At 44.5% G+C, this 13,213-nt stretch overlaps 1 protein-coding gene across 1 annotated transcript in view; it reads right to left on the reverse strand.

Moving 5' to 3' along the window:
* Positions 1 to 4,519: 4,519 nt before the first annotated feature.
* LOC122557558 overlaps positions 4,520 to 13,213 on the reverse strand; it is an 81,966-nt gene continuing 73,272 nt past the window's right edge. Inside the window, exon 3 of the mRNA XM_043705305.1 lies at positions 4,520 to 4,702. Within this exon, the coding sequence (XP_043561240.1) occupies positions 4,520 to 4,702 (183 nt within the window). The remainder of the gene's footprint in view (positions 4,703 to 13,213) is intronic.

Below are 13,213 nucleotides of genomic sequence, written 5' to 3' on the forward strand. Positions count from 1 at the left end.
GTCTGCCACAGATCTAAATGTCAGAGTGTTTATTTAACTCCAAAATTCTAACCAGTCATTTGACTTGGGAAAAAAAGTCCCATCATCAAATGTGAAAAAATGGGACTAACACTAGACAGAAGACACCTACAAGCATTTATCAAATTTCCCTGAGAAAAACCACACAATGTTCACAACCTGTAAATATGTTGAACTGAAATTGTTCTGTGGAAATTCCCAGGTTATACATCTGATTGATTCATTTATATAATGCCTTTAATGTATCCAAATGTTATAAGGTTTAAAAAATTACACGGAGCATTATAAGGAGCTGTTAGGTCAGGTAACCAAAAGATCAATCAACAAAGTAGGTTTTAAGAAGCATCTTCAGGAAGAAAGTGAAAAAAGAGGCAGAGAGATTTAGGGAAGTAATTTCAGAACTTAAGGCTTTGACAGATGAAGGTGCATCAACCAAGGGTGATGTGGTTAAAATCAGGGATACTCAAAAGGCCAGGATGAAGGAGTGCAGAAATAATGTAAAATTCTGCAAAGAGAGATTCTGGGTGGCAGAGACTTTGATAATGTTGGAATCCAGCAAGATCTTAGGCCTTCAGTAGACGAAGAGGCAGAGTAGGGACATGGGCAGTTGAACTAATGGTATTTTGGTCCAAACTTTGCTTCATAAATTTCTCAGAATTTAAGGTTCATTACTAAGCAATATGTAGTGACTGGCTAATTTGGACACATCTCCTTTATAGTGCTGAGTTATAGAGTCATAGAGATGTACAGCATGGAAACAGACCCTTCAGTCCAACCCGTCCACGCCGACCAGATATCCCAACCCAATCTAGTCCCACCTGCCAGCACCTGGCCCATATCCCTCCAAACCGTCATTGATTCAAAAGGACAATGCATGGAATCATTGAGCACTGTTGACTATAAACAACTTATCAGTATCAAACACATCTCACTAATGCCATGAAGAAATATCACCAACATATATGAATCTCACTGGCATGTTCACTGGTCACCAGTAACACAGTAGGTTATTTTCATGCACTTTTATGATACCCAATTTGTAAAACAGTTGAAAGATCCTTACCAGATATAATTCTATGTGTCATCCATGGCAGCATCTAAAAGAAAACAGAATGAAATGGATAAAGCATTGAGGAAATATCAATTATAAAATGAACTTATGTTGGGGAGATGTTTATCCCACATTTCAAATATGATATATCATACATCAGCCATTGTAAATTTGAGAAGGACCTAAGAAGAGAGTATCATTTACATTGTCAGATACCATTGGGGTTAAATGGGATTAAGACTAATGTGAGTGGTGAAGGGAGCAGGAGATGGGTCTATTGGATAATGAAGCTTGGAAAGGGCATAAGGGAATAGAAGAGAAACCACAGAAAGATAATTGGAATAGGTGAAAAACTGTTGAGTGTTTTGGTTTGATCAACATAAGGAAGGCAGGAAACAGCTGAACTGGTGTCTTGATCATAGTGACGTAAAAAAAGTCCATTCTTTAATTATGGGTCTGAAAGAATTAATAAATTTTTAACACTAAGTTCTACCCAATCTAATGATGTCACAGTTTTTTGGGTGACAAATCAGGCAGTCTTGTACAAGATCCTGTGATGGGGTCAGAAAAAAACAGTTCTGGCTCTTGATAGTCTTAAGTCAAAATAATGAGCCAACTAATCAATTTAATTGTATCCATTGCTATTGTGTAATAAACTTCCTCTTGTCATGTCTGACAGGCACTTCTTCTTGAAAAGACGAGTGGGTTCTTCTTCTACTCCTGATAATTAGATAATTCCATATACACTGCGGGAGGAGTGCTAGTGTCCCTACATCTCCCCAGAGGGTTAGATTCAAGTTCCACCTGCTCTAAGGTGTGCAAAAACATCGCTGAACAAGTTAATTAGAAAATATCGACAAAACCTCGTCTTTATGAGACGATTAGTTGTGACATATTTAAATCATAGTATGTTAATTGATCTAGAGATATGATTCTCACTTTGGATCACAGAGTTGTGCAGCAGTGATAGTGTCCCTCCCTCTGGGCCAGAACATCTGAGGTCAAGTCCCAGGTGTGTCATGTCTGAACAGGCAGATAAAAATTAACTAGACAGGAAAATTATTAGCAGCACTTTCCCTCACAGCTCAGTGTGGCACTCATCACTACTCTTGTTGGAGGTCAGGGTAGAGGAAGCAGAAAAACTGGTGTGATAAATTGTTTGGTTGTGAAGAAAACGGTGAGCGTTATCTTTCCTTTCCAAATAATTGTAGACATGTGTGCAGTTTTGGGAGAGAGGCCTGCTTGTGCTTAATGTTGTTCAGCCACACGTAGTGTTTGATGGCTGAGCCGGTTGTGAGCCAGGTACACTCAAGTCTGTAAGCCCTGGAATTGGAGGGAGCAAATCTTAGGCTTGTACTGGGGAGAATGATCAGGTGGTGACAGAGTAAAGGCTTTACAATTGTTCCAAAAGAACTGCTCAAGCGGTTGAGCTGATCCATAACGGCGCGAGTGCTCAGCAAGTGGAAGATCATAAGCAAAGAAGGAAAGGTATTGAGTTTAAAGGAAATGTAGTGATAATTGATTTTGATTTTAACTGATATGAAGTGACACAAATATGAAAAACTTTAGAGGTTATGGAGGGACGTCATAGAATTGCTTATCATAATTATGTAGTTAGAAACTGACACTTTCCAGGGTCAGAAAAACAAGATGAAATGTTGAATTTTAGAACTAAGTAAGTTTTTTTTGTAAATAATAAGTTGTAAGACTATGCAATTCACTTCTAGGTTTAGTGATTGGGATATAAAGCACATTTACATTCAAGAATGGATTAGATTGATGCAGGAAGGAAAAGAGGATAAAGTAATATGAGAAGGCATACGCTGTGTTAGGTTTCATTCATAGAGGGATTGAGTTCCGAAGCTGCAATATCATGCTGCAACTATACAAAACACTGGTGCGGCCACACTTGTACAGTTCTGGTTGCCATATTTCGGGAAGGATGTGGAAGCATTGGAAAAGGTGCAGAGGAGATTTATCAGGATGTTGCCTGGTCTGGAGGGAAGGTCTTATGAGGAAAAGCTGAGAGACTTGGGCCTGTTCTCATTGGAAAGAAGAAGGCTAAGAGGGGATTTGATAGAGACATACAAGATGATCAGAGGATTAAATAGGGTAGACAGTGAAAGTCTTTTTCCTAGGATGATGACGTTACCTTGTACGAGGGGGCGTAGCTACAAATTGAGGGGTGATAGATTTAAGACAGATGTCAGTGGCAGATTCTTTACTCAGAGAGTGGTAAGGGTGCGGAATGCCCTACCTGCCAATGTAGTTAACTCAGCCACATTAGGGAGATTTAAACAATCCTTGGAAAAGCACATGGATGATGATGGGATAGTGTAGGGGGATGAGCTGAGAATAGTTCACAGGTCAGCGCAACATCGAGGGCCGAAGGGCCTGTTCTGCGCTATACTGTTCTATGTTCTAATAAGATGTGTAAATGTGATTTGACTATTGCTCATAAGGATGCTTAACATTGGTATGGACTTGAATGCCCTATCTTCATGTTATAAAGTTTTAATTTTTTTTTGTTCATGTAATATTACAAGAATATACTATACTTTCTGCTCTAGCATGTTGTCAGATTGTACCTCCTCATTGTAACACTCTGGACAAAACACTCTGGATGAATTCTAGTGCACCAAATATTGCCCTAACTTTAATCACCTAACTCTAAGATCATGATTCGGTAATTTCATTATATGAATTCAGTATTACATCTGCAATGCATTAGTTCACTCAGCGACCAAGAGATTTAGGCTATGTTTTAAAATCGCAAGAATTAATTGCCCTTATGGAAAGGGATGATATAGATTGGTTAATGATGGAGTCAGGAACTAAATCAATGAACTAAGTGTTTATCCAGCTCATTGTGTGTTCTTTACACCTTTGCACACTAGGATATTGAGTCTAATCTCAGTGACTGAATTACTCAAACTGTAACATTCCAATGTATGATTTGATTTCTACTCCATTTCTATTCAGGTCAGACATTTTACTGAGTTTCTAACTGAAAGCACAGACTGCCAGCTTTCAGTGTACAGCTAGAAAATGGAAAAAACTGGATTTCCTCCAAAATGAACAACACGAGGACAGAGAGAGTACTGTGCATAGATTCCATTACTACATTTTTTAATAGGCTACGTATTGGAGTAACAAAAAATAATAATAATAAACAAATCAGTATGAATTCCTGCTCAATGAACATTCCCATTAAACAGCAAGAAGCAGGAAGTGAACTCCATAGTGCAAATATTCAACATCAATGTTTGCATTCTCAAAAGAAACAAACATGGAATACGTACTTGTATAAATTAGCCCTGTCAAATGTTCTTTTTCTTATAGCCTGGAAATTTTCAGCATGATGATCTGAAACATTTTTTTCCACCAAAGCATGTCACTAATTATTGAATACTGGAATAGTTATAGCACAGAAGGAGGCTATTCAGCCTGTCATATCCATACTGGTTCTCTACAAGAGGAACCCAACCATTCGTACACCTCCAACACTCTCCCATAGCCCTGCATTGTGTTTTCTCTCTTCACATGCTTATCCATTCCCCTTCTTGAAAGCCACAACTTGATCTGTCTCTCCAAAACTCTTTCAGGTGATGCATTCCAGTCTCTAACCATTTGCTGCATGGAAAAAAAATTATTATTGGTGACATTATCGGTTATTTTTGCAATCACCTTGAATCAGTTCTTTATCCTTTACCAACAGGAATGGTTCGTCTACCTACTATGTTGGGAGCCTTCATGAGTTTATACATGTCTATCAAGTCTCCCTTTAACTATCGCTTCTATAAAGTGAATAATGTCAGATTCTCCAATCCATCCATTTAAATAAAGTCCTACATTTTCAGAATCATTCTCAAAACTTTTTTCTAAGCCCTTGCTTAAATATTTCATAATGCATTGCCCAGAATTAGGCATAATGCTGCTGCTCTAAGGTCCTGACCTCATTGTTCCCCAAGCTGACCAAGTAAGAGATAGTTTTCAATTTTGCCAGAAAGGTGAGTGGACCTAAGGCTGCGGGTCTGATCAGAGGTTTACAATCCTGAAAGGATAGCAGTCCAAATTTCCAGAGGTGATTGCAACCACTGTTCAAGGGGAGCTCAAATTCCCTTCCAAAAGATTGGCAGCAACAGATGCTGCTGCTCACTGATGGAGTGGACTATTTAGGACTGAGATGAGGAGAATGTTTGTCATCCAGAGAGTGGTGAGCCTGTGAAATTCCCTGCCACAGAAAGCATTTGAGGCCAAAATATTGAATATTTTCAAGAAGGAGTTAGATGTACGGAACAACCTCGACTATCCGAACGAGATGGGCAGGGAGTATTTTGTTTGAATAACTGATTGTTCAGATAACTGATCTGATTGTAAACAAAGGAAACCATACTGAATATAATTACATAAAAAAGCACATTTACAGAGTTTTTATTTCATTCAATCGATAAAATGTGTACAAACACTGGATATTGCTTAAAATTTTTTTACAAATAAAATCACTTTTTGTGGAAGTAAAATTCATTGAGATGGAGGTCGCTTATTATTTTCAATTAAGTGTACATTGTTGGCATCAATTTATCAATCTTGGACGAATGTCTTTAGACACAACATTATGCCTCACAGCAGGTATAAGAGTTAAAATAACATGAAGTCATTTTTAATTTTAAATACTTACAATCTTAAAATTAGTCACAACTTAGTAATTATAGATATTTTTGACAATTTTGCTTGATCATAATTTCCTGCAATTAAAACACTGGAAATACCAAAATCAGTCCTTTCATCACCTAATACTCCTCACTCATCCCGATTTTATTTCATTCACCATCTTTCAAATTGAAACAGATCATTCAAAATTCTCATCATTAAACTTAAATCAAGTTGGCTAAACATCACTTGCCTTTAACAAATCAATACTGTGTTTCCTTCATTAATCCATATATGTCTAAGTGACAGTTAATGTGATCTTGAATTATTATTCCTGAAAGCTTTCCCACTTCCAGTGGTAAATTGACCAACTTATATTTGCTGGGATCATTGTTACATGTTTTTTTTTAAACAAGAGGCAACCATTTGAAATTCTCTGGCACCAGCTTACACTAAGGAGAACTGAAAGGTAAGTAAAGTCACCACAGTCCCAGAGGAACACAGAGCTGCACAATATCTCTGCAATACCATAAGACTGCCAGGTATCAGCAGAATTAGGCTATTCAGCCCATCAAACCTGCTTCACCAATCGATTATGGCTGATACGGTTCTCAACACCATTCTCTTGCCTTCTTCCTATAACCCTTGATCCCCTTATTAATCAAGCAACCCAGCTATCTCTGTCTTAAATACATTCAATTATATGGTCTCCACAATTTTTTGTGGCATTGAGGTTCCACAGATTCATTACTCTCTGGCTGAATAAATTCCTGCTCATCTCAGTTCTAAAGGCTGTGCCCTCAGATCCTTGTCTCTCCGAACAATGATAACATCGTCTCCACATTTGCTCTATCCAGTCTTTTCAACATTCCATATGTTTCAAGATACCCCCTCACCTTCATAATACCTCTTCAATTTCCACACATCTGCTTTTATATACTTAAATGCATCCCAACTGGTGACTTTTCAATTGCTTAGCACATCAGCCTTTTTGTTAATTGAGTTTATCAACTTTTAGCCCATCCAATTTATCACCGACATCCTCTTTCACTGTTACTTTGGCAGCATCTTCCTCTTTGGTAAAGAAGATCCCAAATATTTATTTAGTAATTTGGCCTCAACTTCTGTCTCCATGAGTACATTCACCTTTTAGTCCCCAACTAGACTCATTCCTACCTTACTACCATTTATATTTAAATACTTGTAGAGATCTTTGAATTCCTTTTATGTCAGCTGTAAATCTCTTTGCATATGCTCAGTTTGCCTCATTTATTTCCTTTCTCACTTCTCTATTTTTTTCTATATTCAGATCAGTTCTCAGTTGCATTATCAACTTGATTTGTCAGGTACCCCTTTTCATTTTGCTCTTTCATCATCCAGATAGCTCAAGATTCGTTTGCCTCACTTTGTGCCTTGTGACTGTACTCAGAGTAGCTCCTCATTAAAGACAAAGGCTGAACTGCTGTGCTTTTCCAGCACCACTCTAATCTTGACCCTCATTAAAGGCAGCCAATTGTACCATTTCAGTTTTGCCTACTAATCTTTGATTTGGTGAGGGCGAGGGACTTCTGTGCCCCTCCCTCGTCCTCCCTGTAAATGTGTATATAGGTTTTTAACTGTACTGGTGGTGGTTGCATAACGCTTCCGACATGGAGACAACTATAGCCAGCCTCAACGTCAACAGCAGCAGGGAGTCACAGCGCAGATTCCAGACCCTCTCGGTCCTCTGGGACGGGAGGTATGCGGTGTGCTTCCTGCAAGAAACCCACCCTACACCGGGAGACGAAGCCATCTGGCTCCTGGAGTGGCGAGGGGGGGGGGGGGTCTACATGAGTCACCTCACACGCAGATCTGGCGGGGTGGCTATCCTGTTGGCCCCGCATTTTCAGCCGGAGATCTTGGGGGTCAGGGAGCCCGTGCCAGGCCGTTTGCTTCACCTGACGGTTCGGCTGGGGGGCGCGGTGCTTCACTTGGTGAACGTCTACGCTCCCCTGGCCGGGCCGAGGCAAGCGAGCTTCTTTGAAGAAGTGTCCGCTCATCTTGCTTCCATCGACGAGAACTAGTGCATCGTCCTCGGGGGAGATTTTAACTGTGTCCTCGAGGGCAGGGACCACGGTGGTGCCCGCACTGGCTGGGCATCAGGGAGGAGGTTGGGGGACTTGGTCAAGTCCTTCGACCTGGTGGACGTCTGGCGGAATCTCCATCCCGACTCCATCGCCTTCACCTTCGTGAGGCCTGGGGTCGGAGCATCTAGAATCAACCGTCTATACTTTTCGCGGGCGTACGCCTCCTGTTTTCCGAAGGCCTCCACGTGGCAGGTGTCGTGCACGGACCATCACTTGGTGTGGGCAGAACTCCTTCCATTCGGCGCCAGGCTCGGCTCCGCGTACTGGCACTTTAACAACCTGCTGCTGGAGGACGAGCGGTTCCGGGACTTGTTTCGTTGTTTCTGGGCCGGCTGGAGAAGGAAGCGGGGAAGCTTCCCCTCCCTGAGGCTATGGTGGGACGTGGGCAAGGCTCACGTCCGCGTCTTCTGTCAGGAGTACGCGAGGGGGTCGACGAAGAGGTGGAAATCCAGGATCGGGGAGTTGGAGAGGGAGTTGCTCGACCTGGAGTCACGCCTCGGTCAGCCCGACGCGGACCCGGCCCTGCGCGGGGCGTACGAAGAGAAGAAGGCCGCGCTCTGGGACCTACAGCTCGTCGGGGCTCGGGGCGCGTACATGAGGTCGCAGATCCAGCTCCTCCAGGACCTGGACTGCGGCTCTCCCTTCTTCTTCTACTCGCTGGAGAAAAGGCGTGGCACCCATCAGCAGCTCCTTGTGCTGCTGGCCGACAACGGGTCCCTCGTCTCGGATCCGGAGGGCATCAGGGCCCACGTCTGAAACTATTACACGGCTCTGTTGTCTCCTGATCCGTCCAGCGAGGATGCTCGCAGAGTTCTGTGGGAGGACCTGCCGCAGCTCAGCCCGGAGGACGGCGGAAGGCTCGATGCTCCTGTCACTTTAGAGGAGCTGACCGGCGCCCTCGACCGGCTCTCGAGGGGCAAGTCCCCGGGGCTGGACGGGCTGACTGTGGAGTTCTTCAGGGCGTTCTGGGACGTCCTGGGGACCGACTACGCACAGGTCCTGGGGGAGTGTCTAAATGCCAGAGAGCTGCCCCTTTCTTGGCGCAGGGCGGTCATCGTCCTGCTGCCAAAGAAGGGGACCTTCGTTCCTTGAGGAACTGGCGTCCGGTCTCCCTCCTCAGCACGAACGACAAAATCTTCGCCAGGGTGTTGTCTTCTCGCCTGGCTTCCGTGCTGGCCCACATGATTCACCCGGACCAGTCCTACACAGTCCTGGGCCGGAGGATACACGACAACGTCCACCTGGTCCGGGACCTGATCCATTTCTGTCGACGGGCTGGTCTGCCCTGCGCCTTCCTGTCTTTCGACCAGGAGAAGGCGTTCGACAGGGTCGATCACGAGTACCTGCTCGGGACTCTGCGGGCATTCGGGTTCGGGACGCAGTTCGTTGCCCGGATCCGACTTTTGTACGCCGCCGCAGAGGGGCAGAAGTGGTTGCGACAGCAGCGGAGGCTGGAACGCATGGTATAGGTGATGTCGTAGGGGGCGGAAGTGGCTGTGGCAGCAGCCACAAAGAGGGCGGAAGTCACAGGACACATGGTGTGGGTGATATCGGAGGGCGCAGAAGTGTCTGCGGTGCTGGCAACAGAGGGGGCAGAAGTGTTGTTCTGGTTGGGCCTTGCGTTGGTCTCGGCGGCGGTGGATCTCATAGCAATCGCAGTGGCGGTTGTCTGGCCGGCCTTCACGGAGGTGGCATGAGCAGCCATGGCTGCAGGCTGTTGGACAGTGGGGATGGAGATGATGTCATCGATCACCACGGTGATGATAGCTGGCACGGCCTCGTGGCTGATGGTGGCCAAGCAGTTCCAGAGACCAGGGGAAGCTTCTGGAATTTTTGAGGAATGCTGACTATTGAGGTGGGTATATGAAAGTCTTGTACTTACAGTTTTTGATGTTTGAAATGGTGTAGAAACATTGTTTGTTAAGTGAATGAATTATTCTGAGGATATAATACCGTAGGGTTCTTTTGCAATTCTAGACAGTGTGGCCCTCAGTTGAGGCAGGGCTGACTGTGATAAAGACTGAGAGAAAGATAAAGTGGTGGCGCATGGCTGTAAGCAGAGGATCTGGAAAGAAAAGTGTTGCTGGAGGTTTTGAATTTGTAGTCTGTACTGGTTGTCCTATTCAGATCCAAACTGAATGATTTCCCATGATCTCCCTGACCCAGCTGCCTTCAAACCAACACTGCAACCAGCAGCCATTTCAGTCATATCCTTGTCCTTTTTACTTGAAGCAATGAACCACCCTGAAATCACGCCCATGGCTGTGGAGACATCTGTTTGTTATGCAAAATATATCATTTTACATTGCTATTGTTTTCTTTGCTAGCCTCACAACATAATTTTGTTGTTCTTAACATTCCAAGGAGAAGAATAAAATTTGTACTTTATGTAAATATATGGCTTGCACTGTGAAGTATTCTTTAACAGTTCAGTAAGAGCAATGCAAAGGTGATTGATGAGGCTGTTTCAAGAAAGATGAGGTGACGCCTATCAGGAAAGGATGAACAGACTGGTTGTCTTTTGTAAAAAGAAGGCTGAGTGGCACCAGTGGTTTTGAAGATTTTGATATAGTGGATACACAGAGAATATTTCCACTTGTGGGGCAGAGCAAAACTGGAGATCATTGATAGGAGACACAGCCCAAGAAATCAAATGAACAATCAGAGGAAACATCATAAATCTAAAAATTTGAGATAATGTGAAACGTCAAGATGAAGAGTATAGATCCATGTAAGAGGAAACTAGATAAACAGATGAGAGAGAGAGAGAAATGAAGGGTTGTGTTGATAGTGATAGATGAGGAAGGATAGGAGTTTGAAGTGGAGCATTAACATAAGCAAGGCCTGGTTGAAACATTGGCCTGTTTCTGTGCTGCATATTCTCTATAATTCTATGTACACCACGCCTATTGTATTCTGGAAAGATGGTGATTAAATGAAAATGCACCAAACAAAAGTAATTTTGGTATCAGAAAACATGTAACAAGGTTTGTTTCTATTCCTGCCCCAACAAAGCCCAACCCCCTACCTTCCTTTCTGCTCAGTACAACCACACTGGACACAATAAGGTACGACCCAAGAAAACACAGCACACAGGATCTGCCCTGGACTCTTCCTTCTTAGGGTGGAAACATATCTACAGAACTAGGAGTGGTTCTGGCCGTCAGAAGATCAGTTCCTAATCGAAAAGGTTTCTTGAAGTTGGGGAGCTGGACTAAAAGATGGCTGCTTCTGGGGTCATACTGGCATCTGGTGAAGAACATCAGCCTGGGCCTGAACAGTGTCCCCGAGTACCTGCACCAAGCCACAATGACACGTTCCTGCTCACTTCTCACTGTTATTACCCACAACCACTTTGATCGGGAAAAGGCTTGTCCAATAGTAACCATTAAACCATTGTCAATTGTCATAAAAACCCGAAGGGTCACTGGACTCGAGACATTAGTCTGTTTTTCTCTCTCCACAGATGCTGCCAGACTAGTTGAGTTTCTCCAGCATTTCCTGTGCTTGTTTCAGATCTCTAACATCCACGGTTCTTTGTTTTATTTTTATGTCACAAAATCCCATCTGGTTCACGAATGTCTTTTAGGGAAGAAAAATCTGCATTCCTCACCTGGTCTGGCATAGATGTGACTCCAGAAGCACAGCAATGTGCTTGTCTCTCAAGCATCCTTTGAGATATCTCACAAGCCACTGTCTTGTATCAAAGCTCTATAAAACCCAATAAAAGGAATGAAACTGGACAGACCAGCTGACATCCTCAAATGACAATGGCACACATAGCCCTGTTGACTCTGCAAAATTCATTCTCACTAACATCTGGAATCTGTACCAAAATTGGGAAAGATTCTGGATTAGTGGTGCTGGAAGAGCACAGCAGTTCAGGCATCCGAGGAGAAGTAAAATCGACGTTTCGGGCAAAAGCCCTTCATCAGGAATACAGGCAGAGATCCTGAAGAGTGGAGAGATACGTGAAAGGATGGTGGGGGTGGGGAGAAAGTAGCATAGACTACAATAGGTGAGTGGGGGAGGGGATGAAGGTGATATATCAGGGAGGAGGGTGGAGTAGATAGGTGGAAAAGAAGATAGGCAGGTAGGACAAGTCATGGGGACAGTGCTGAGTTGGAAGTTTGGAACTGGGGTGAGGTGGGGGAAGGGGAAATAAGGAAACTGTTGAAATCCACATTGATGCCCTGGTGTTGAAGTGTTACGAGGCGGAAGATGAGGCGTTCTTCCTCCAGGCGTCTGGTGGTGAGGGAGCGGCGGTGAAGGAGGCCCAGGACCTCCATGTCCTCGGCAGAGTGGGAGGAGGAGTTCAAATGTTGGGCCACAGGGCGGTGTGGTTGATTGGTGCAGGTGTCCCGGAGATGTTCCCTAAAGCGCTCTGCTAGGAGGCGCCCAGCCTCCCCAGTGTAGAGGAGACAGCATCAGGAGCAACGGATACAATAAATGATATTGGTGGATGTGCAGGTAAAACTTTGATAGATGTGGAAGGCTCCTTTAGGGCCTTGGATGGAGGTGAGGAAGGCGGTGTGGGTGCAGCTTTTGCAATTCTTGCGATGGATTGAAGGGGGATGTGGACCTGACCAGGTAGTCGCGGAGGGAACAGTCTTTGCGGAAGTCAGAAAGGGGTGGGGAGGGAAATATATCCCTGGTGGTGGGGTCTGTTTGGAGGTGGCGGAAATGTCGGCGGATGATTTGGATTATGCGAAGATTGGTAAGATGGAAGGTGAGCACCAGGGGCATTCTGTCCTTGTTACGGTTGGAGGGTGGGGTCTGAGGGTGGAAGTGCGGGATGTGGACGAGATGCGTTGGAGGGCATCTTTAACCACGTGGGAAGGGAAATTGCGGTCTCTAAAGAAGGAGGCCATCTGGTGTGTTCTTTGGCGGAACTGGTCCTCCTGGGAGCAGATATGGCGGAGGCGGAGGAATTGGGAATACGGGATGGCATTTTTGCAGGAGGTGGGGAGGGAAGAGGTGTCACCAACTTCACCAAGACATTCCACCCTGACCTTAAATTTACCTGGACCATCTCTGACACCTCCCTCCCCTTCCTAGACCTCTCCATCTCCATTAATGCCGACCGACTTGATACCGACATTCTTTACAAACACACCGACTCCCACAGCTACTCTTCCCACCCCACCTCCTGCAAAAATGTCATCCCGTATTCCCAATTCCTCCGCCTCCGCCGTATCTGCTCCCAGGAGGATCAGTTCCACCACAGAACACACCAGATGGCCTCCTTCTTTAGAGACCGCAATTTCCCTTCCCACGTGGTTAAAGATGCCCTCCAACGCATCTCGTCCACATCCCGCACCTCCACCCTCAGACCCCACCCCTCTAACCGTAACAAGGACAGAAC

Source organism: Chiloscyllium plagiosum, chromosome 15, assembly GCF_004010195.1.
Source record: "Chiloscyllium plagiosum isolate BGI_BamShark_2017 chromosome 15, ASM401019v2, whole genome shotgun sequence".
Classification (NCBI taxonomy): Eukaryota; Metazoa; Chordata; class Chondrichthyes; order Orectolobiformes; family Hemiscylliidae; genus Chiloscyllium; species Chiloscyllium plagiosum.